The sequence below is a fragment of the Oreochromis aureus genome, linkage group 14 (genome assembly GCF_013358895.1).
Source record: "Oreochromis aureus strain Israel breed Guangdong linkage group 14, ZZ_aureus, whole genome shotgun sequence".
Classification (NCBI taxonomy): domain Eukaryota; kingdom Metazoa; phylum Chordata; class Actinopteri; order Cichliformes; family Cichlidae; genus Oreochromis; species Oreochromis aureus.
Genome location: NC_052955.1, coordinates 4,625,151 through 4,651,208, shown reverse-complemented (window position 1 = coordinate 4,651,208; position 26,058 = coordinate 4,625,151). Strand labels below are relative to the sequence as shown.

Below are 26,058 nucleotides of genomic sequence, written 5' to 3'. Positions count from 1 at the left end.
GGAAGGCTGATCCAGTTTACAATAATAGGACATCATGAACTTTTGTGTTTGTGTTTTATGTGTGGGAACTCTTTTATAGAAAAATGTCACCTATGTGAGTAAACTGAGAACTGCATACATGGTTGGTTCCTGTGGGAGGAGCTTAAGGTGTCCAGTCCGCTTCATGTCACACTTGATTACCAGGTTTCCTAACGTTTTTTAAAATGCAGACTCCATGAACCAATAGAAGCTGTCATAGTAGCCATGTCTTTTTTATATACAGTTTCTGCTCAGTTTGTAAGGAGCACAGTGTTTCTGCTTCTCTGGTCCCAACAGCTTTATAACAGTTGTGTAACATCTTTTATCTGCAGTCGTGCTTTTGTTCAGATGGTAAATGTAAGTCAAGTTTTTACTCTTTTTTTTAAATGCTTCTGGTGTCCTTCAGCTCCTGCAGAGAGTTTCGGGTTCTTTGGTTGCTAAATGCTCCACTACTGGTCCACGTATACCGTCATCATCACAGAAATGAACTTTGGGGAATCAAAGACCAGGTGTGTCATGAAACGCTGTGTGGCAGGCAGAAGTTGGACCCAAGATGCAGGCACTCAGACTCGAGGGATGAACTCAAAAACTCAACTTTATTTGCTGACGGGGGAAGCATACAAAACTAAACTGGGAAACGTAAACTCACACTTGACGGCGAGGCACACGAGGAAACACACAGCTTGAGGGACGACACGACACTGACACAAAGACACACTGGGCTTAAATACACTGAGGCAGTAATCAAGGGATGAGAGACAGGAGGGAGACACAGCTGGGAGAAATTAGGCTAACGAGAGGGGAGAGGTGAAACTGAACACACTGACATGAGACAAAGACTTTCACAATTGATGCTGAACTAAACAGATTCATAAACAGACGGGGTCATAGACAGACAGAGACACAGACTCAAAGGCAGGCTGAATATAACACATAGAACTCAAACAATAATAATCATCCTAATCCTAATGATACCTAAAGAAACAGAATATAATTATAATCAAAACAGTATCCCCAGAGAAGAACAATGCAAAACTAAACCAAAACATAAGCCAAATGCTGGGTCGAACCACCCAGAGACCGTTGATGAACTGACCCAGGACCGTGACAAGGTGAGACAAATATGGGAGCGAATACCTTCGGAAATTTGCTCTCCTCGTCGATGAGCGAGATGATGTTCATGGGTTTGATGGCGATCATGTCCAGAGCATCCTGGTTGTCTGTGAACTCAATGTGCTGCCAGTTGATATTCTCCAGGTTGTACTCCTCCTGCTCTAGCTTGAACACATGACGCACGAAGAACTGCTGCAGGTTCTCGTTGGCAAAGTTTATGCACAGCTGCTCGAAGCTACAGGAACGAGGACGAGAAGTGACAAAAAAGCTGACAATGCTGACAGAATATTTCAATTAAACTCAATTCAATATGTAGTGATGCCAGCGGCGTTCACAAAATAAATAAATAAAGAATGCCACAGGCATAAGAACGGACTTTTTAAATTTGGTATTTAATAAAAAATAATACAGGGTATAAATGTGTGCCAGTTTCATCAGAAAGTACATGTTAGCATCTCTCATCAGCTACAACACAATACATGTGTTTTTTTTCATGCATTCATGGTGATTATTTAGAGGTAGGTCACATGGGTGTGGGCGGTGATATTTAAAGCTATTAGTGAGCACCTCACCTGAAGACCAGGAGGGCAAAGGGTGCATATGAATGCCTCTATGGACGTTACACTTCACTCACAAGGGATTTGTAGCTGGCTTTGGAAACCCCTCAGAACAAAGATTTAGTGGGTAGGGTGGACAGCATCACTGTGTGAGAGTTAGTGTGTAATGTACCTGTTTACTGTGAAGTTTTCAAAGCCAAAGATGTCCAGAAGTCCGATGGAGCGTCTGAGCGCTTTGGGCTGAGATGATGGAGGCTTATAAATGGCTGCATTGATCTTTTCCACGATCCACACAAACAAGCGTCCGTAAATACCCTGCGCGCACACACGGGCAAAGTCAGAGTTCAACACATTAAAGGTGAAGGATTTCCAATGAAGGATTTGATCTCTAGTAGAGATATTATGTACGTGTTGATCACTGTCTCAGTCTCATTCTACTTCTTGCTGGAAATGCACATATGTGTTGAAGAGGCAGTGAAGGAGACCATTATTCTGCAAGCCTGCAGGTTGAAATGAAGGTAAACAAGGCAGGATGTAAGATACTTAAAGTGTTTGAATAGCTCTGATAATGAGTTAAAGGAAAGGAAATACACTGAAAAGGTTCATACTAGAGTCTGTGTTGACAATCTCCATATATTCTCTTTTATCAACTCTGCTATGTGGGGCTTTTAACTCCTTAAGTTCATTAACTTAAATGAATAAAGTGTGATGATTATGAGCTGTACCTTAACGAAAGCATCCCGTACATCCAGAGCTTGTTCCATGCTGAGAGGGGTGGAGACCGTCTCTCCTCTGGTGATGAGTGTTCGGCTGGTCAGACAGTTCATCAGATCCTTAACATCCACCTTAACACACAGAGACACATAAACACAGGAGCTCCTCAATGAATCTCCAAAACATTCAATCAAATTTAAGGTTTTTAAGTACTGTGAAATTATATCGTAAAACTGCTTATTAATACCTGAATGGTGGTTTGATTTGAGTGTCACTGAACAGTGAGTATAGCACGTGAAACTGCGAGACCTGTAAGTGATCTATTGTCTGGTTTTGTTGATTTATTTATTGTTTGCTACTAGTGGGTAGTATATATATCCCATTTTTATTTGGTAAATATACCCCAAAGTTTTCTTTTTGTAATAACACTTGTGATGCAGTGTAGATCATCAGTAGTAGGATGCTCTATATGGGATTTTTAAGTTCAGATAACAGACTGATTGATCATCTGTAAAATTAGACTAAAAGAGAGAAGGGTGGGTAGATAATGTGTCTGAGCACAATGGGATCTTTAAATTAGGGTGAACCTGCCGGCCAATTCTACTATTATTTATTTTCTGTCATATCTATACTGTCACAGTTGTGGATCCTCATATTAAACTTGACCAAAGGTTTTAAATAATGAAGGCAGTGGACAGGCAGGTGATCCCTGTGAGCCAAAAGCTTTTTCTACTCTTGTCAGTCTGACTGAATATTCCTAATATGCTGTTTTAGGTACACATCCAGGGGTGTGAACATAGAAGTCCCGCCTACTTGTTGTCCAACCATCTGTGTATGAGGGGCATCCAATCACAAGAAGGAGGGGCAAGAAAAGCAAAACAGGATGAAAGAGAATGAAAAGGTGTGTGTGTGTGTGTGTGTGTGTGTGTGTGTGTGTGTGTGTGTGTGTGTGTGTGTGTGTGTGTGTGTGTGTCACCTCTAACAGTGTGGCAGCAGTAGTGAGATGAGGGCTTCGCACAACCTCACAGGCATCAAGGTTGTCATAGGTGCGTGCTGAAAGGTCAAAGATCAACAGAGTGTCTAAAGAAGTGTTTTTATAAATAAAATTAAAATCACAGATAATTTTTATGAGGTGTTAATTATGTCTGTACTTGTGTGGACTGCAAGGGCTGGACACTAAGAACAATACTCATAAGGAAACATGGCTACAGGAAGAGTAAACAGTAAATTCCTTTTCTGGTAATATTTTTCACTTTACCCTCGTATCTCAGGTTCCCCATGTGCAGTATAGCAGCCAGCAGCTTAGAAGTCTCCCAGTTCTCTTTGTCGGTGAACATCAGCACCTGAGCAAACAGACCGAAGAAACAATCATTACCTTTCAGTGTCTTTCAAATATAAGATGATAAAAACAGTATGTTGGTGATATTTAAATAGTTGAATACACAATATTAACTTTAGGTAAAGCAGCACACACGTTAGTACCTTCATTGCAGAGCGGATGTTGGAGTACTCCTTCATATCGTTTCGGCCATCACAAACGGTACAGTTACCCTGCAGAGAGACGGAGGGATGGATGGGGTTCAGAACAAAGTCTTTGTCTTTTCATATTTTATTTGCTTTTTTATCCTATTTTTATTTGATATAATCTCTGTTTTCCTGATTGGCATGATCCCCTAATAAGAGACTATTCAACAGCTGTAAAGCTCAAAGCTCCTCTTGACCGATAAGGCGACTGATCAGCCGCAGCGTGAGACAGAAACTCACGATGGTCAGGTAGGTGTAGTCTGTGGCTTTGCTCAACCCCAGTTTCTTCTTCTCATCGACAGTCATTCCCTTCAGCATGCAGTAGAAGATGTGGTAGTTTCTCTCATCGTAGGCCTGTAGAGAGAGGAGAAAAGTCAAATCAGTGTTACACCAGTACATATTATAAAAGATAAGGTAAGGCTTTGCAGACTGCAGGGATTAATTCATCATAAGATAGAACAGACTTTTGGCTATTTTGTTTTACCTTAATTCAAGACAATAAACAGAATGACGGTTTTTATGTCACAGTTAGTTACTGAGAAACTGCTGAGGAGTTTAAACTTTGAGCTGATCAGCTTGGGACTTACCTGTCGACAGACTCGGGATTTCTCCAGCAGGTACTGCTCTATCTTGGCTCCTTCTATGGCTCCTCGCTTGTTGAAATGGATGTCAATGTATTTGCCAAAACGAGATGAGTTGTCATTGCGGATCGTTTTGGCGTTTCCAAAGGCTGGAAAGAAAAAGAGAAACCAAACTCTCTGGAAAACACCAACAATGCAAAAGACATTTCTGTCAAGATTTGATTGCCCACTGGGAATCTTAATGGAGACGCTTTAGGAATTATCTTCTTTCTTGGGTGTAAATGTTTTCACTGTGTGTTTTCAGTAGATTCACTGAAATATGAGAGGAGACTCAGACATGTGAGCACGTAGCATGGTGTGTTGTTTCAGGATTGTTTTTCTCTCAGGTGAGACATTCACGCTATGCTGGATTGAAGTGTAAATGATGCCTGCTTTGCACTCACAGTGCACTGCACATACGTAATAGGTTGCCTGGTTTTATCATGACGGCTATAAAGTAGATGCACAAAGAATCACCGGGTCACATTTTATCATCTTGCCCAACATTTAAGCCTAAGTAGAGTTTATTTTTGATCACAATGAATGGCTAACTGGCAAAGAATTTACCAGAGATGTTGATGTATTAATCTTGCTAATTTGGTTTCATCTTACAAGTAATTCCTGCTGATTTAATGAACAATTAAATGTTCTGTCACTGCACTGCTGCAGACCTCTATCTTACAGTGTTTTGCTCTTCTGAACATTTTGAATTTATTATAATACATCCAGTAAATCTTATCTGAAGCTTTAACTTTCAGGCAAAGCTTAAAATTGTATTAATGAAGAATATTTTTTAATGAACTAATGTATATGTTTAAAAATAACTTTGGTAATCAGCACAGTCTCAGTTTGTACTGTTGGGTAGTTGTAAAACCTTCAGCTGCAAGATTACTGAACTAAAATGTCTCTGTTACAACTGTGAGAGAATAAATGTAAATGCTAAAGTGAATCCACATCATCATCTGTGAGTTTCTGTCTACTTCATAGAGATTTTCTTCCAGATAATGAGTTAAAGCTCACTTTTCTGTGTGTGTGTGTGTGTGTGTGTGTGTGTGTGTGTGTGTGTGTGTTACCTTCTAGTATAGGGTTTGCCTCCAGGACCTGCTGCTCTATCCAGGAGTGTTGACCACTGATGGCCGCCAGAAACTGAAGGATCAGTTTGGTGCTTTCTGTTTTTCCTGCTCCAGATTCACCACTATCAAACCAAAACAACAGTGAGAAAATGTGATCACGTTTAAGAAAGAGCAAAGCTTTTAAGAGGTTGTTTATCATTTTAAAGATTCTGATGATTCTACGAGATCTTCAGCACCTACATTTTTATCCGTTTCTTACTTTTCTTGTTTTTTCTTCTTTTAATCACGAATTTTAAATCCATAAATTTGAATGTTTGTAGACATCTGACTGACTGACAAACCTTTTGGTCTGCATGGTTAAAACTCACATCCTTGTTGTATGATTGCTGGTTTGTATTTGAGCCACCTGCAGTCTGAACTTTTCCTAACCTGATGATACAGCACTGGTCGCGGTTGTTCCTCTGCATGTTGAAGTAACAGTTGTCAGCAATGGCAAATATATGAGGAGGCATTTCACCGATCTTCTTGTTGGTGTAGAGGCGGATCTGGTCAGCCGTGTAGATGGGCAGCAGCTGGTAAGGATTGACAGCCACAAGGATGGAGCCTGTGTACGTCTGTACAGAAAGAATGAGGATGAACTAAATTATGGGTTGTTTTTTTTTTTAGGTATTTTTAGGTGTTGATGTTTTGGACTGACACTGCTGGTAGCTGATGTGTAAAAGAAGATAAGTACTGAGTAACTACAAACCAGAGGAAGGCAAAGTGTAATAAGAAGCTAACAAATAGTTCAAAAACACATCTTAAAACTGAACAGCCATAAACAGGTCAGCATTTTATGTTTCATGTTTAAAGATTAAAGCACCTGCCAATATCAGATTAAGGTCTGTCAGTTAAATTTGAGAAATGATCAAAGAAACCAGCCACAGATCCTTTAGTAAAGTGTACACAATACAACATCAAAAATATTACAAAAAAATGTCATGCGGCTGTCTGTTGTCGGAAGGATCGAGCAACAAGCCGGTGCTGGTGGCAGGTACATGAGCTGACACAGGTCGCGTAGCTCAGATGTTGAAGGATGACAATGAGAACGTATCATTGTTCGCCATAAGAGAACAGACAGCCATGTTGGAAACATGGTGCAGCTCTCAGTTCTGTTACTGTTAAGCCAAAGTGAGTTACTATAGTCCCTGCACCAATGTCACACATCCATCCATACGGGATGTAAGAAAAGAAGTCCCATCAAATATATGACATCTACTGTACCGTGCAGCAAACACGCTGTATACTGTGGTCAAGGCCATGCAGCGTGCATTAAATCCATGCAATGGGTGCATATCCTTGTATATTTTTTAGCCTCTGTCCATGCTTGGGTTTCAGGGGCTGACTTACCCTGCCACCACAGTTTGTCTTCAGTAGAAACAGGGACAAATAAAGGAGGATAACAAACAGAGGTAATGAGAAAATAAAGCAAGGACGGTATTATTATGACAGGAGAGGAGTGAGAAAATAGTGACAGAGTTAAAAGAGTAAGGTGACGAATAAAGTGTTAAAAAGCTGCTTAAACAGACAGAACATATTGCAGTAGGGTTAATATAAATGAGATATAGCAAATTCAATATAAAAATTAGGTTTGTATTAAACTTTAGCACCAAATCACAACAACAGTTGCCTTAAAACACCTTATATTGTAAGGTTAAAACCCTGCAATAATACAGAGTAACCCCAATAGTCAGATAAACCTCTACGAGCGAGCACTTGATGACAGTGGGAAGAAAAAACTGTCTTTTAACAGGAAAAAACCTCCAGCAGAACCAGGCTCAGCGAGGGACAGCCATCTGCTGTGACTCATTGGGCTGAGGGGATTAAAATGAGGTTTAGTGTAAAATAATGTCAATAATCAAATAAAAAAATTAAGAAAAGACTTTATATAAAGTTTTGTTTTAGTGCAGAAGAGCAAATTTGTTATTCTGTGTAGAAAAATCTTTTTAAACAGTATTAAAGGGATTAAACATGGAGGTATCTTTATTATTGGAGTTCCATCCATCCAGCAGGATGAGGGTTACACGTGTGAATGATTTAGTTTGTACCCTACATAGCTGTTGGTAGAGTTTCTTTAATGAGCAGAATTAGGTTTTTCATATTTAAGCATTGCTTCTGTCTGAGCCTGTTCAGTCACTCCTTGGTTCCGAGTACTGATGACAATTTCTAATATATCAAACACTACTTCCGGTCACAGTCCAAAGACACACAGTTTGAGTCAAGTTTTAATTGTTGTAATTGTATTGTAATTGTAATTGTAATTGTAAAGAGTAGCTATAATGGTGAGGAACTGGGAGCCTGTCCAGGGTAAACTAGATTCAGCAGCCCTCCCATGACTCTGAGCAAGATAAGGAAATGGAAAAGCTGCACAGGAACATCGCTGCAGTAATACTCACATATATAACTTTTTCTCTGTATCTGATGAGCAGGTTGCGGAGGATACCAGCTTCATTGAGGTCTCCCAGGCGAATCATGTCTTCCACCCCATGGATGGAGGTGGGATGCATTGGCTTGATGTTGGTGGCATTTTGGGGGGAGATCCAGTGCTCCTGAAGGAGGATGGGAAGTTAAGTTGAGTTACATAAGAAAGCACACTGGAAATTCAGGACATTTTTGATCCTAAACAAACTATTTTTAATGGTCTCAAGGGTCATATGGTGTCTGTGTTTGATCCAGGTTCTAATACACAGATTAGTGTTAGACACTGACATCCTTCCCGGGAGATGTTCTTTAAAAAACAAGTTTTATTTGTATGTAAGTGCTTACATTTCCTTCATCATCCACCACTTGGATCTGTCCGGAGTCACAGAGTTTGACCACTGTGCCGATCGGCACCTCAAACTCCCGACCAGTCTTCAGGTCCAACCAGACATAGTCGCCCTGATCAGCCAGAAGCAGAGAGAAACCATGAAGCAGCATTGTCAAGAAAATGCTTTAATATGTGAATTCATCGTGAAAAACAATATTTTTCATCAAAACCTAGAACCAGCTCGTTGTCTGAAGAAATCAGACTGTAGGCTAAGTAATTCCTCAAAGCCTTTTGAAACAAATCTCTCCACACAGCAGCCATCCTGAAATGTCCTTGAAATTTTTATTCTAATGGCTATGAAGACAGAAAACCTGCATTTATAAAATGAAAAGTAAAATCGAATAATACAGTTTAAAAAATCTGCTGACTTTGGCCCAAAATAAAGCCATAAAAAGCTTTTCCCCCGACAAGTTAGAACTTCTACCTTTATCTCTGTGTTACAGGATTCTGTACGTGAAATTAAATTATGGTTTTGTTGAGAACTGTTTCTCTTTAATAATGTGTCTTATATACCTTTACTCTACACTGGACTGGCTTTTAATACAGTAACTGCAGCAGACTGACAATCCTTGCTTTGCTTTGAAGGTTTCTGTCTGACCTTTAATCAGTTCCAGACTTTTCTAGTATGTTATCGCTAGACCCAGGTTTTAGGTTTAATACAATTTACATAAAGTTTTTATGTTAAGCCAGTAATCCAAAATTACTGGAGCCAAAATTTCACAAAATTTCATTGCAGCCATTTAAACTGGTACTCAGTAGTTTGTACGGCCTACAGAAGCTTGCATGCCTGATAACATCGGGGCATGTTCCTAATGAGACGATAGATGGTGTTCTGGGATCTCCTCCCAGATCTGGACCTTAGATCAGGGCATGACTGAGCTGCTGGACAGTCTGAGGTGCAACCTGGCAGTGTTGGATGGACCAAAACATAACGTCTCACTCAGCTGGATATAGGTCAGCTGAGTGTGGCTCCTCCTCAGTGGTATCAGATCCTCCATCCTCCATGTGCTGCCTGCATACTCTCACTACATGAGGCGTATCGTGCACCAGGAGCCAGGACCCACTACAGCAGCGTAGGGTCTGACAGTGAGTCCAGGGAATTCATCCCGATACCTGATGGCAGTCACTGTGATGTTGCCTAGCATGTAGTGTCTGTGTGTCCGTCCGTGGATATGCCTCCCCAGACCATCACTGACCCACCACCAAACCAGTCGTGCTGAATGATTTTACAGTCAGCTTAATGCTCTCCACAGCTTCTTCAGACCCTTTCATGTCTGCCACACGTGCTCAGGATGAACCTGCTCTCATCTGTGAAACGCACAGGGCTCCAGTGGTGGACCTGCCAATACTGGTATTCTATGGAAAATGCCAGGTGGGCTTCACAGTGTTGAACAGTGAGCACAGAGCCCACTACAGGACGATGGGCCCTCAGGCCTCATGAGGTTTGTTTCTGATTGTGTGGTAAGAGACATTCACACAAATGGCCTGTAGCTCTGGCAGTGCTCATCCTTTTCCTCCCGTCACAAAGGATCTTATACTGGTCCTGCTGATGGCTTAAGGACCTTCTGCGGTTCTGTCCAGCTCTCTTAGAGTAACTCCCTCTCTCCTGGAATCTCCTCCATGCTCTTGAGACTGTGCTGGGCAACGCAGCTAACCTACTGGTAGTGGCACGTACTGATCCTGGAGGAGTTGGAATACCTGTGCAACCTCTGTAGAATTCAAGTATCACCTCATGCTACCAGCAGTGACACTGACACTGGCCAAATACAAAACTAGTCAAAAAACAGCCTAAAAGGATGAGTAGGGAAAAATGTCGTCCACCTGTAAAGTCATTCCTGTTTTGGGGGTTGTCTCATCGTTGCCCTTCAGCATTAACAATCCCCTTAAATGACCAGCAAAGTTTAACTGAAGCTTACTCTGATTAACAAGTGTTTCCTTAATTTTTTGAGCAGTGTATAAAACTATGAGGCCTTTAAGATACTATTGATGGGGCCTTAAAATTCAGCTCTTTGTACACGAACAGGGGATTTTAAATTCAGTTCTGGACTGAACAGGGAGAGAATGAAGAGAAGCTAAAATGGGAAGCATGAGTAAAAGAAGTATACACACATAAACAGCCATGTTAAAAACGTAAACACACACGATCCCTTCAGATGTGCAATCATGACCCATGAGTCAAAACTGACCCAGAAGAGAAAACCATGCATAATTATTTTAACACACAGTTCTGCACTATTACATCAGCATTCTTCTCATATATAAGAAAAAAGGCACACGTAAATAACAAAGCAACGGAGCAACACAAATGCTACAGATAAAAGCCATATAATTATGACTCATGAGTCTTAAGACACACACAGTGTCAGCATACCGGCAGCAGAGTGCTGTGTTTCATCACTGTGTTGACGTTGCGTATCAGAGCCCATTTGGCCTGATCCTTCTCATAAAGCTCCACATAATCCCGACGCTTGAACATCTTCACGTGCACAGTGAAAACTTACATACAAGCACGCTCACAGTTATATCCAGAGGTAACAGTCTAGAGGCGATACCGACACGTATGAGAGGAAATGTTTCGAAACTGTTCAGATGTTCACTGAATTTTAGTTTCTTGCAAAATTCTCCAAAATCTTCAGTGTTTAACAAACGAAATTCCTCCCAGATCACAGGCACACATCACCTGTGTTTCTCTTCACCAGGTTTATCTAAAAAAAAAAGAAAAAAGTTGGGGTCGTGGGGAAAAACAATTCCAATAAAAACAAGTCCAGTATCAGTCTTCTTACAGTCAAACAGCTCTGCCCAGACCAGGGTCCTGTTTTCTGACCTTGCTGAATGTAAAAACTTCCATAAAGAAATCAATTTGAAAACGTGCAGTAAGTTTCCACTGTAACATTTTGGGACCAACAATCCTCCTGCTCTCTCTCTCTCTCTCTCTCTCCCAGACTCTCTACATCACATTTTGTTAACCCATCCCCTGCTGCCCATGGCAACCAGGTGTCACTTCCTCCTCAGGTGTGTCCTATGGTTTTGGATTTCTGCATAGATAAGCCCACTGCAGACTCCTATTGTCATACATACTCTGTAGTCACCACAGGATGCATCACATAAGTAAAATAATGGCCTTTCACCAACTGTCAGCTTAAATTTGAGAGGAGGGTAGAATTCGGTCATTTCAGATGCTGTCATGGTCCTGAGTTGGTGACCCAGTGTTTTTGAATTATTAATAGTCTTTGCTTTCATTATTATTTAGAATTTCTAGTCTCTTGGTTTCTGTGCCTCCCCTGTGTTTCACGTTTAGTTACTCTTGTCTCCGTGTTTTGTTCCATCTGTTCCCCTAACCAGTCATGCTCCATGTCTGTGTGTCTAGTCTTGGCTGTGTCCCAGTTCAGGGGCTGCATCCTTCGAAGGACCTGTCCTTTGCGGTCTATGTGGGCCGGGTCCTCCGAAGACCGAGAAGGCCAGAAGTGTGAGGCTGTGAAATTGGACGGTCTGGCCTTGAGATTTACATCACCAGCTGTCTCGGTGGAGTTTAATAAACTCAGCCGTCTGCTCCTTGCTCACTAAAATATAACAGGACATTGGAGTAAATTCTACCATCTCACACTTCTGTTTAATCAGTTTTCTGTTTGATGTTTATTCAGCTGTTTGAAAACTATAACTTTAATCTCAGCCAAACCGATTTACTCAGGAACAAATAAAACACTGAAAAAAGCCAAACTAACATTTTTAAGTTATCTAAGTGGCTTATATATCATGTTTAACCTGAGTAGCGAAGGACTGCGCAGGGTCTGAAAACGATGTGCCGGGAGTCCAGTGTTCTCGCTGGCTCAAGTGAGCTTTGACCACCCAGTCAGCTATCGAGCTGCCGGGTACAATTTGTAATATGTGATGTCTTGATAAATCGAGCAGATATTTGAAGTTTACACAGCTACGGTCTCGCCTGAAAATATCTTAAAAGTTTATTTTGTGACCCAGAAAGAGTAATATTTCATTTCTTTAGCCGTGCTCCTCTGCCATTGCTGCATTTGAAAAGTATTTTTATATCATTATAAAAATATTATAAATAATAATTTAAATAAAAAAGTATTGAAAATAGTAATAAGAGTAATATTAAAACGAAGTAGCTGCCACCATTGTTGGAAACTGGAATTTGCTGGACCGCTCTATGAATTCTGGGATAGGTTGGGCCACGAAGGATACACCCGACCCCCCCTGAAATTCGGGGTAATGAGGAATGGGTTGGGTGTATCCTTGTCAGCCGCATTTGGAGCAGCCTCCTAATTGGGACAGCCTTTGTCGCCTGGCTGTGACATAATCGGCCAAACCAAAACTGATTAAAAGTTTGCACATTCACGATTAATGATGAGTGAAACTTGCCCAACCACAAAGAAACTTGTTGAAAACAGATCTGATGGGCTTTGAGATTTGTCTATAATGTGAAAGGTAAAAAGCAGCTTTTGAGTTGTAGGAAAAAATGTCTCTTTGCATCTAAATTTGGTTAAAAAGGAAGGACTTACTGTTGCAGACTTACTCCAGAGAACAACATCTTTGCAAACACCTCACATAAACGTCAGATTAAAGCCAGACCTATCTCAATGTGAGGCAACGCTGCTAACTGCTTCATCACTGCACTGCATCAGTATGTGGGATCACAATGTTTTTACTGTCCAGAGGCTTGTACAAAGAAAATATCTGAACGGACTGGCATAAACTTTGATATGCATAATAATCTGTCCTAAATGACCCACTGACCCAGACTTTTTCAGTTTTGGGTGGATGGGTGGAAAATTTAATTAGCAGCAACTCTAAAACATCCTGTCGGCCAGGCAAAAATATTGTTTTTGCCTGTTTTCATATTGGTTTGTTTATCTTCTTCCTCTCCAACTAAAGAAGAATGCCAGCCGTGTTCAGTATGAGACGTGAGCTCTGACTCAGGGGTGAGTGTGTCACCATGAATAGCTGTTTGAGTGTGCGTTACATATAAGTCACTTTAATTAAGTAACTACTCTGTCTGGCCAACTGAGCCACCTGAACATTACACCACCAAGCATCTGTCACACACACACACACACACACACACACACACACACACACACACACACACACACACACACACACACACACACACACACACAGAGGCTATGACACAGTCAGGAGGAGTGAGAGAAACCACATGCTGAATTATTTAACACAGAGGATCTGTTTGGTGTCTGTCTGTCTCTTAGATGATATCTCGTGTTGTGTGTCGCTCTCTTTCCCATCATTTTCTTTTCCATGTTTCAGACACATCTCCTTTACTGCTGTTATTTCTGACAAACAGCTGTATGTTACAGTGCTGAAGCCTTGCTTTAGGTTTGGATGGTAACTGGTGAGCTTATGGAATCAGCACTGAGATCAGAGAGCTTTTCCACAGATGAGTTTGTTACTTGAACAGAAGTCAAATCAGACGACTACAAACAAAGTTTAGTAAATATTATTTCTCATGTGCATAGACTGACATAAACATTTTTTCTCTGAGTATATATTTAAAAAGCATTCCTAAATAGAGCAATTTTAAAAACATTTTGCAGCCAACTTCAGTGCACAAGTTTTTTACACTGCATTTCTATTTCTCTATGAATCTGAATACTCCCTGCATCTCTGTAACAAAGTATAATGACGTTATCTGATGCATCTATTCCAGTGGGAGACTCATTTTCTTTGTGACTGTTAAATGACCGTTAATGTTTCGACGTCACATATGTGAAGCTATGAAAATGTTTGATGAGACAGATTTCTTCCTTGAGTTTGTCCTTTTAGCTCCGCTTCTCCAGGTAAAAGCATTTTAGGTGATCTGTATATATTGTGCTATTCCTTATATCTTAACATATTGTGTTGTTAAATAGTCTAGTCTGTTTTTGTTAACGTCACTGTACTGGAGCTACTGTAACCCACATCATTTCCCCAGAGATTAATAAAGTATGCTGATTCTGATTCTGATTAACCTTTAAAGGGTAATCTTCTCAGGATATAAGTATTTGATCTGGTTTAAACAAAAGGCACACAGAAGGCAAGAAAGTCCAACCATCCATTTTCTTCTGCTGGTCAAACTCAGAATTGTGGTGGTGCTGAGCCTATCACAGCTGTCATAGGTGTCACAGGTGGGCTACACCCTGCACAGGTCATCAGTGTGTCACAGGGCTAACAAGACTTCATGCTCACATTCACACTTACAGCCAGTTCAGAGTCAGCAGTTCACCTAACAAGCATTTATTTGGGCTAATGGAAGAAACTGGAGTACCCACAGGAAACCTATGCAGGCACATGGACATGCACAGAACTCCACAGAGAACGACCCCACCCAGGCACTGACTCCGTACTGCATTTGCCTAAAAAGTGAAACACAAATAACCTGGCAGCTGCTCAAAAAACTCCCAAAATCAAATATGTAGATCTACCTGCTGAGGTAAACAGGGAATGACTTGAAGTCTGGTGGCACTTTACATAATCTGAACTTCCCATTTAAAGACCAAAACCAACAATTCCTCAAGCCTGGCTCACATTGGCCTGTTGCCCAATGTGAGCTGGGACAGGCTCAAATAGGCCCTGTAACCATGTTTCTGGACAGTATTCCCTCCACAGCAACCCTCAGTCTCACATTAACAGCTTTATATAGAAGTCATTCAGAGATCAATGAAGCCCCCAGGTCAACTAACCAGACAGCAAATGGGGACATGACCCACTGAACAGCACCGGGAAGCTTGTGTGACCAACCAGGATATAAAACTCTGTGAGCCACAATTTTTTCTACACTTCATTCTGCACAGTGTTAATAATACAGTAATCTCAGACATACAGTTTTCACACTGACACCGCACTAAAAGCTTCTGTTTACAAGAAGCAGCCAGTCAGAACAAAACTGTCTTAAAGGGAGAAGGAGGGAAGCTTGTTTCAGACAGAATAACCTGAGGGCCTTTAAAATGCATAGAACTTATTTTTTTGAACTGTGAATCATGCAAAGCTAATTTAGAATAGTCAAAAAATAAAAACATGGAGCAGGAAATGAGCAAAATAACTTGATTTAAGGAGCTTTAAGGAGGTCTGCAGGTTTAAAAGAAGCTATTACATTTATAGAGAGCATCTTTTCTTTGCTTTTTCAGTCAAGGGGAAGTTAGAATCAGGCAGCAGTCTGGCCATCATAAGAAATTACATTAATTCAAGCAAAACATGTAAATTCTTGTACTTGTCTTCAAAGAGGATGTAAAAACTCAAACTGTTGTCAAACTTGAGCTTGTACACAAACATGAAAAATATGTTTTGCCAAATGGGCCTAGTCTGCAGACACAGCCGCGCATTATTTCCTGCAAGTTCTGTACTTTTTCCAGTTTACATGAGACTGTAGAGTAAACAACAACTTTACTGATACAGAACACAGACTCATGAAAAGGACATACGCCCTGACGTCTCATTCTTTGGACAAACATGACTGAGACGAGCCACACTGATGTAATGTCCATGCTGCCCGCGGTGGATGGGTGTGTGTCATCACCTCTTTCTTCAGGTAAATAATTCAGGCCTGACACGAGCCAGGTACTCACTTGCAGCTGCTAAGGTGTCTCCTGTGTGGAAGGGTAACAACACACAGAGCCCTCTAGATGTCAGCTATGAACCACGGTGTCCCCACGTACTACCCGTATGAAAACAGTTATTCCTGTTTCAAATGATGAGCTATGAATGTACGTCATTCTGCTCCCCATTCTTTTAATGGGGTTTAAATTTTGCAAGTGACTTTGTCACAATGCTTTTGGTAAATAACCCACATTTTGTCTTTTCCTTGAATAAAAATGCAAACAATAAAGAAATCGCTGCCCAAGGATCCTGACTCCTGTCACACTTTATTCTCTAAACCACAAGATGTCATTCTATCCTGTCAGTTATTGACTGATATGAAGCATAACATGGGTTTCCTCTCACAATAGAATTTTCCTTGACTTTTAGGGCAGCAAGCATTAAGTAGCTTTGATATCTCTTATTTGAAAATGTGTCTGATCAACAAATTAATGTCACAAAATCTCTTGTTAATGAGATTCTTAGTCTAAAGGCTCCCGCCAAGTCACAACTGTAGCTTTTATGTGTCTTGTTACTTTCAAAGGTTCACTACAAGTTACACAAGCTGTTTCCAGAGTGTGTGAGTATCATCTCACCACTGCAGACTGCACAGCGTCTGTCTCAACCTCTTCTTCAGGTGAGTCTGCCCTCTGCTGGAGTTTCTGAACATTTTGGTACCAGTTAGTCTGAAACTGTAGCTGCAGATTACGTTACTCAAATGGTCAACGCTGTCACCAGATCTCAGTCGATAGAGCACCTTTGGGATGTGGTGGAATGGGAGACTCACATCGCGGATGTGCAGCTGACAAACATACAGCAACTGTGTGATGCTGTCATGTCAAAATGCACCAAAATCTCTGAAGAATGTTTCCAGCTACTGGTCTATGTCATAAAGAATTAAAACAGTTCTAAAGGTAAGATGGAGTCAAATCAATGCTGGCAATGTGTAACTAAAGAAGGCACTGAGTGTATTTCTTTAAAATCTTATTTAACCATTAGGGGAACTTTTAGGAATTAGAATATTTTGTGAGAATTTCCCGATCGATATTTGCAACTTTGACCTGACATGATGTCAACAGAAGGAGAAACCAGAGCTCCTATAAACGATAACCCACGTAGTGACAGGGAAAACATGCAAACTCTAGACAGAAGGGCCCTGCCCCAAACCTAGGACACTCTTCCTGTGGGGTAAGAGAACTTACACACAAAAACCACACACTGCTGATACATCTAAACAAGCCTCCTTACATTTTGATGATATGGGAACCAACCTAAAGAGACATTCGGATCATTGCAGAAATCCTGAATAATCCAGTAATTTAAGACAAAGGCAGACAAGACAGTTCTTAAGTGGATATGCGAGCAACAAATGCATTTACAGCTAATTTGCATTTAGATTGGAGCAACAAATCAAAGGTCACAGGATGAGATATGGTGATATGTTAATTGTGCCATAAAATCATAAACAGGCTCTTCTTTTTGCTTCAGTGAACAAGTAAAAAACCCTCTGCAGCGAGAACACAGAGAAAATACTCTTTGAATAATAAATTCACAAGAAACATTCACGTTCAAAGAGCAATAATACAGAAAGTTTTTACACAGTGCAACTATAGACTCATATTCTCCCACAGACTGTGGATTCTCCAGGTGCCACAGACAATCAGAAATGGAGGACAAGCTTGTTGTTGCCACCTGTGGGCAGCTGAATGATTAAACTTTGCTTTCCTGCAGAGACAGGACAAAAAAAGGAGAGCTTGGATTCTGAATTCCAGGTTTTTTATTTGTACATTTGAAGGAAGTACTTAATATTAATATGTGATTGGAAACTTAATAAATAAATAATTTTACGAAATTTAAATTGTTTATTGCCTTGCACCTTTGCACCTCCTACTGGCCTTGCAGTAACAGTGTGAGAGACTTGATGTTGCCTGGAATCAACCGTCCATTGTGTACACCTGAGAAGCTGTGGATAAAGTCATGCCTCAGGTTGTTTTCAGAGAGACACCACTTCTTTTGAAGAGTGCCATAAAAGCTAATATTTCTTTGGCAAATTTAAGTCATTTATCATTCGTCTTTTAACTCCATCTTGTCTAGATGGTTAATGCATCGTGCTCATCAGGTGGGCTCTTGCTGTGCCTCTAAGCTGAACTGTTTAATGTTTCAAGTACCACATATTACCATTTTATCACATCAAGTGAGTGTGTTCACACAGTCACTCTGATCAAACTGGCGTTCTTAAGACCCAGTCTAGACGCCTGCTTGGAGATATACCTGCAGCTTTAGGTGTCTTCTTACCCTTTCTGTGAAAATGGTTCCGAGGAGTTACACAAGCTCTCTCCAGGGTCTGTAAGTATCATTTCACCACAACAGTGTCTGTCTGCAGGTGGTGGTCTGCCCTCTGCTGCTCTGCATCAGAGTTTTACTACACCTCTCTCTCACAACTCAAGCAGGCGTATTTGGTAAAGAACAGATATCTCTGAATTACACTGCAAAAACTCAAAATCTTACCAAGAGTATTTGTCTTATTTCTAGTCAAAATTATCTCATTACACTTAAAATAAGGCAGAATCAGCTAAAGGGCAACATTTCAGTAAGCTAAAGGAACTTGTTTCGAGACAGTAAATCTTAAAACTAGAAAAAAACTAGACAATTTTCATTTGTTTCATTCGCAGATTTTTTCACTTATTTCAAGCTAAAATATCTTGTATTAAGTAAAAAAATTATAAATAAATAAATAATAAATAATTATAAATAAATTATAAACTATATATAGTTTATCACAACTACTGGCGTCTGTTTGATGCTCCCATAAACATTTAGGAAGTTGGATGGATGTTACTACTTTCACCAGAAACAGAGAACTATAACATAATTACATAACATTATTAAAACATAACACAACATAATTATAACATAGTCTCATATCTAATAGAATATAATCTTTTTGGATGGATAGTATTATTTGGACATAAGTGGGTTTTTAAAAAAATAATTCTTCAGCCCACACCCACACCCACTGTGTGCAGCCAACCACAAGAAATGGATATGTGCCTACTGATCTAACATCACAAGACAGCCATCTTCACAGACGCCAGAGTTTCCTACAGTCTATGAACTGAAGAGCATCGTTGAGAGCAATTTCAAAAGGCTCTTGGAAATTTGTGGCTTCACAAATCTATAGCCTGGTCTCAGTCCCCGGAGAAAGTAGTTTTCATCTGAGGATTGATTCGGTTAAAAATCTCAGAACTGAGCACCTCACTCCCCAACACCTCCCTTAAATTGTGAAGCTTCAGGATGCAGGAAGTGCAGTGAGGTACGGGGAAACAAGGGGACAAAGGAGGTCATAGGTCGGGGTTGAATTTGGGAAGGTGAACCTTGGTGTTAATGTGATGGTGCTTCAAAGTGAAAATTTATCCTGAAATCAGCAAACATATACTAGATAAACAGATCATTTCACATAAGACTCTTAAGAGATACCTGAACGACTTGAAACACTGTCAGTCATCGAAGGTTTGGGCGTGGACCGAGTAATTGTTTAAGGAAAGAAAACATTATTAATCGCAGATCCCCAAACAGTACAGTAGACAAATAATGTTAAATGTATTTATTTAATGAAATCATGCTTCAGTTGGTGTAACATGTGCTCCAGCTGATATTTAGAAGTAGACCATTAATTAATTAGAGTTATTTAACATAAATAAACACAGGCTGGGGTGAGAGAAGCCAAACAAAAAAGCCAAAATACTACAAGAGCATTTTGTACTATATAGAAACAATAAAATAAACTATGAGAAATGTAACAGAGAATTATTTGATATGTACATAAAGTGTAGTGGCAGAGATCTTATATACGTATATTTTTAAGCAATGATGCCGTTGTCTCAGGTCATGTGCACCGACTCACTATGGAAGAGGTATCACATGGACTGCTGACCCAACTCAGGGCTTTATAGGTCACCATGTGACCTGATCACAACGTTCCCTCTTAAACTTTTAAAGAAAAGACTCAAAACTTCTTCTTTTTCCAGCAGCAGGTGATAACTTGGCATAAACACAAACACACAACAATTTGTCTTTATAAATGACAATCATCCAAACATCCCCTAATTGAACCTGAAGTTTACCTTGATGAGGGTGGTGCATTTGTAGCTGAGGCGGCGTATGTTTGGATCCCAGCCCTCCAGCGCCCAATCAGATCCCTTGCTGTTCATTTTCATTGCCATGGTTACCATATTAACACCTGCATACCGCTCATCTACAGAAAATCCTTCACGTTTAAAAAAAAAAAATAAAAATCTTTTCAAGCCAGATTTGACAAACGACTGCTTTTTTGTAACAAAAAAAAAAAAAAAATCATCAGGAATTTTTCCAAAGCAGAGTAATAAAAATAATATGTACATAAAAATTCCTTTTCCACATCGTCTTCCAGATTGAACAGTTAATTCCGCAATTTGATTCCACGGTGGAAGTAAAAATGTCCTGCTGCTGAATTATTTCCCCCAACTGTCTATTTTTCCTCACATAAGAACCTAAAAAATGTATTCCACTGACTGAGTAAATCACACCTCCTCTCCTGTTCAGTTTGGTTACACCTTTGCAGACTGGATGAAGGTCAGAGTGTGTCTGACGAGACAAACATTCACAGAAGAGATGGGTGGCGTATTATTGAATGTATTTGCTTGTTTTATTGGCTCGCCCCATTTGTGCCTCTGCAGCAGGGGAACGCTGTCAGGGCTCATTAGCTGATCAGAAAAGCAGACAAGCTCAGCAGCGCATTAACTGAGTATCAAAGAGGTTGATACTAAAGTAGTGCATGCTCACGTACACACACACACACACACACACACACACACACACACACACACACACACACACACACACACACACACACACACACACACACACACACACACACATGTCTGGATTACTATCTGTGTGGGGACATCCCATTGACATAATGTTTCCCTAGCCGGAACACTGTAGCTTCATCAAAAATGAATTCTCTTCTTTAACCCTTTCCTCTTACCTAACCATAACCTAATTGTAACCCTGACACTAAAACCACATTTTGAGTGTGAAAATGCCTTCAACCCCATGGGGACCTGGATTTTGGTCCCCACCAAGATTTATTCTATTAAGAACCCGTACACACGTACACACACACAGCATCTTGTCTGTTTACAGTGTGTGCATGCTTTTTAAAGAAAAAGTAAATAAAGTGGGAACACTGTAGCTTCAGGTGTTGTTCTTTGATTATTTTATGTCATACAGTAGATATTATTACAATGCTGAATGTTTGTGTTAAACATGACAAAAGCTTCACATCATAAGATCAGCTTGCATGCCAGTCCCTCTTTGCCAAAAGCTCTGGCTTCTTAAGAGTACTCTAAATGCTCGTTTTTTTTACTCTCATTTCTGTCTGATGTCACTGATTGCAAATATCCATAGTATGTTCATCGGAAGTACACAGTTTAGTCCTACTAACCCAACCAGCTGTTGGGTTAGTATAATGCAAACCTTTTGTAGTAGAGTGTAAGAGTGAAAGATATGGAGCTGGAAAGGAGTAAAAGGCTCCTTTAATAAGAGTTGAACCTTCAGTACAAAGATAAACAGAAGCATACAAATGTTTAGGAAATTTCTGTGTGTGTGTGTGTGTGTGTGTGTGTGTGTGTGTGTGTGTGTGTGTGTGTGTGTGTGTGTGTGTGTGTGTGTGTGTGTGTGTGTGTGTGTTTTCACCTGCTGTAAAATGACCATGGCCCTGGTTTTTATCCTTATGGCTGGACATCAGCAGTCACCTGTAGACTCTAATGAAGAGAGGGAGAAATAGATTCATTTATTCAGAGTTTGCTTTAAATACATGAAAAATGATAATGATTCAAATCATCTCACAGTGAACTCATCATTATGTATATCATTATGAATTATAAGGTTCGGGTCTGATGTATAATTAGAAACAAACAGAATAGACAAACTGTATTGAAATAAATAGAGACTACTACAACCTCAACCAAAATAGCGGCCTCAATTTCTCAATTCAACATATAGTTAGGCTGGACCAGGTGACCCTGAATCCTCCCTTAGTTATGCTGCAATAGACAGATAAGGGCTGCCGGGGATTCCCATGATGCATTGAGTTTTCCTTTCCAGTCACCTTTCTCACTCACTATGTGTTAACAGACCTCTGCATTGAATCATATCTGTTATTAATCTCTGTCTCTTCCACAGCATGTCTTTATCCTGTTTTCCTTCTCTCACCCCAACCGGTCACACAGATGGCCCCGCCCCTCCCTGAGCCTGGTTCTGCCGGAGGTGTCTTCCTGTTAAAGGGAGTTTTTCCTTCCCACTGTTGCCAAAGTGCTTGCTCATAGGGGTCATATGATTGTTGGGTTTTCTCTGTATTTATTATTGTGCGATCTACTGTACAATATAAAGCGCCTTGAGGCGACTTTTGTTGTGATTTGCGCTATATAAATAAAATTGAATTGAAAATTGAATTGAATTTGTCAACATGGTGGCAGGTGATAAATATAGAAAATGCAGAGGCCTTGAAAATTACTTGTTCTTGTTTTCAAATACTCACTCAACAAAGTGATTATCTGTGAAAACTGGTGTTTTATTATTCATGTATCAGCAAAACAGATGTTCACTGACAGAAACCTTTATGAAGGGCTCCAAGGGGAAAATAACTACTTACAAATGGCACAAAAATGCCACATGAAACTTTGCCAAAGTTCATTAAAAGAGCCTAATGAAAACTGGCAGTGCATTCTACGGTCAGATGAACCGAAAATAAATGAATCTGGGTCAAATGAGGTCCAGAATGTCTGGCACAGATGAGCTTGGGACCATCACTGTGAATGCATAGTACAAAAACATGGGAGAGAGTGAGTGCTGGTATGAGTGCAAAAGGTGAAGGAGTACAATTAATACTACAATACTACAAATTCTGACTGAGAATATACCAAAAACTTTGGGAGAATGGAAGTTTTCAAGTCAACATTAATTCCAAATACAACAAAAAACACAATTGTTTTTAATCACACACACACACACACACACACACACACACACACACACACACACACACACACACACACACACACACACACACACACACACACACACACACACACACACAGCAGAAGCGCCTGAACAGTATTCTGTTACAGTAAAACGGGATAACTGGGTTTGTTCAGTTCAGTTCACACGCATGCTAACAGTGTTTATGCACGTGTGTCTGTGTGCATGGGAATTAGTCTTAATCAATTATTCAGGCTCCTCTTGATGAAGCTTCAAGCTGATCCTTTGACTTTTCGACATATGACAGCTGTGACACCTCAACCTCATTAGATGCTTTGTTTGGGTTTCTCTTTGAACCGCAGCACAGCTTGAGTTACACCAGAGCTCTGAACAGAGCCTGGTTCAACCTTAAAGACCTCCATTATATCACATCTAAATGTTCTCCAGTGAGTCAGGTGTGCAGTGCACTTCAGACAGGATGTTGTTTGCCTTCTTTTCATTCACTTTACAAGTTTCCTTAATTCACATCACAAACATTTAGCATCTTTTACCAAACTACCTCTAATTGTAGTTTTAACTTTGTAGTAATCAGTGTTTTTTCTATTATGGTGTTATTATAGTGTAGAAAATGTCTTCAGTTTTATTCTTTATTTTGTTTATTTTTATAGCGCTGGGAGGAGGTTTTGGGATTGGTACGTCTACATAAGTGACTAAAATATTGTCACATTAAACTGAAGCAACAAATTCCTGTCTGAAAACTGAACTGAAACAAACAAATTAAAAACTAACGAAAGGTACAAAACTTTAATAACTATGATCTCAAGAAAACTAAACAAATAAATAATATTGTAATAATTTTTAAAAATAAACAGGTAAACCCATGAAATCTTTAGCACTTTTGAAAGAAAACATTACTGTAATAATTGTCCAAGTATAAAATAAATGCTTTTTGAATAAAAACTGTTTTCAGATAAATCTAGAGGAATAAACGAAAAGCAGGAATAATGCAGTGAGTGTCAGACAAACGACAGGGTGTAAATTAAAAAACAATTTAATTCCAGCTTGACGTTTGTTGTTGTATTTAACTTTCTGTTTCTTTTGTCCTTTGTTTCTTGAGTCTCTCTCCCTCACTGACCTTTGCTAATTCTTCTGGGACTTTAAAGGTCACAAAAATATAATAATAACAACAGAGAGATTTACCATCACATAAACACAATGCAAACACATGAAATGTCTCTCTCTCTCACACACACACACACACACACACACACACACACACACACACACACACACACACACACAATCAATATTTCAGCATCTAATTACCCCAGCAGGGGGCTGGGACAAAGGTTGTGTGCAGTCATGCCCTGTATGTCTGCACGTATCAGATTTTATACCTGTACATTAACACACAGTAGCCAAAAAAAACCCACAGTGTAAGTGAAACATCCTTCAATGGTGAGACAATGTTTAGATGGACAGAAACAAAATGATAAGGGAAGAAAGAAAAGTAGTGATAGGAGAGGCTGTAAAAGAGAAGAGAAGGATGTAAATGGAGAAAAAAACTTGGAGTAAATAAAGGGAAACGTGGGAGGAGAATGAAGGATGAAAAGCAGGAAGAAGAGTCAAATAGAGAGCGGGCAAATATTCACAGATAATTAAAAATAGGAGGACAGGTTAGACTTTAGGAGAGGGTGAATAAAGAAACACCTATCTCTAAACTGGCTGCAAAAGTTTGCAAGCTACACAAGAGAGGCTGGCTCAGAGGAGGCAAGGCTACCTCCATGTTTGAATGATTTATCACAGCTCGTGTCCTTCTAGCAGGGCCTTTGAGAGAGGACATTTGAAACAACTACAAACGTGTTTTGAGCTGCAAACATGATGTGAGCATATCAGTATTCCATATCATATCAGTTCTGAAAAAAAGTTCTGGTTTACAGCCTTTTTAGCAATACTTCCTGCCAGTGCAGGGGTTTAGTTTCCACCTCACTTCCAGTAGTGGTATTCTGGAGGTTTCTTCCTGTTAAAAGGAAGTTTTCCCTTCCCACTGTCACCGAGTGCTTGCTTGCACCGAGTGACTGTTTTTCTCTCTGTTACTGTAGGTTCTTTACTTGACAATATAAAATGCCTTGAGGTGACTGCTGTTGTGTTTTGGCGCTATATAAATAACTCTGAATTGAACTGAATTTGACTTCATGCAGCTTTAATTCTTTTAAATACCAAAGAATTGCACTAAGAACTGAAACCACTAAACCCTGACTCGTCTCTCTGCTTCTCATGACAGTGTGGAAGCTGGATTTTTGGTTTTAGAAGACTTTGACACAGCTGTCTTCTGACAGACCAACTGACAGACCAATAGCACCGCTTTAGAGAGCGGTGCTATTGTTATCTAAACTTTATCAGCCTGAATAACCAGAGCGTGCTAACAGTCTAACAGTCTGTAGACCTAAATCTAATTCCTGCTTGCCCTTCAGGACCTACTGATAGGGCTGAGGGAGGTACTGCCTACCCCCCACTGAGTGAGGCACACTGGCTAAATTAAAACCCTTTAATTGGACAGCTGTGGACTAATATGGTCCCAAAGGCAATCGGTTTTGGGTAGCTTTCCAGGACAGACCCACTCGAGAGAGACTGGACATTTTAGTTACTGTGACAAAAAACAAACAAACAAACAAAAACGTTAGCTTCCATGCACTTTGTGACATAATTTAAATGAAAGATAATAATTTAAATGAAAAACTGTAGACCACACGATCAATGCAAAGTCTCCATCCTGCATAGTTTCTGTGTTTATTAAATTAGATATATGAAAATTTAAGCATTTGTAATGCGTCCCACACAAACATGCCTTTTGCACAACATTTGGTTTAACCTCCTAAGACCCGAACTCTTCCACAGCATGCATTTTTAATTTCTCTTTGATATTTGGGCTGATTGGGACCTGATGAATGTAAAAACAAAGAATTACCAGTTTTTTTTTTACC

At 40.0% G+C, this 26,058-nt stretch overlaps 1 protein-coding gene across 1 annotated transcript in view; it reads right to left on the bottom strand.

Moving 5' to 3' along the window:
• Positions 1 to 26,058, bottom strand: part of myo7aa (myosin VIIAa) — a 63,107-nt gene that overhangs the window by 34,937 nt on the left and 2,112 nt on the right. The window contains exons 2-14 of the mRNA XM_039622819.1: positions 21,791 to 21,858; positions 8,425 to 8,538; positions 8,055 to 8,207; positions 6,049 to 6,233; positions 5,620 to 5,741; positions 4,514 to 4,656; positions 4,167 to 4,280; positions 3,885 to 3,953; positions 3,661 to 3,745; positions 3,379 to 3,455; positions 2,414 to 2,533; positions 1,861 to 2,003; positions 1,156 to 1,366 (exon numbers count right to left, since the gene is read on the bottom strand). Of these exons, the coding sequence (XP_039478753.1) occupies positions 1,156 to 1,366; positions 1,861 to 2,003; positions 2,414 to 2,533; positions 3,379 to 3,455; positions 3,661 to 3,745; positions 3,885 to 3,953; positions 4,167 to 4,280; positions 4,514 to 4,656; positions 5,620 to 5,741; positions 6,049 to 6,233; positions 8,055 to 8,207; positions 8,425 to 8,538; positions 21,791 to 21,808 (1,554 nt within the window). The 5' untranslated portion in view covers positions 21,809 to 21,858. The remainder of the gene's footprint in view (positions 1 to 1,155; positions 1,367 to 1,860; positions 2,004 to 2,413; positions 2,534 to 3,378; positions 3,456 to 3,660; positions 3,746 to 3,884; positions 3,954 to 4,166; positions 4,281 to 4,513; positions 4,657 to 5,619; positions 5,742 to 6,048; positions 6,234 to 8,054; positions 8,208 to 8,424; positions 8,539 to 21,790; positions 21,859 to 26,058) is intronic.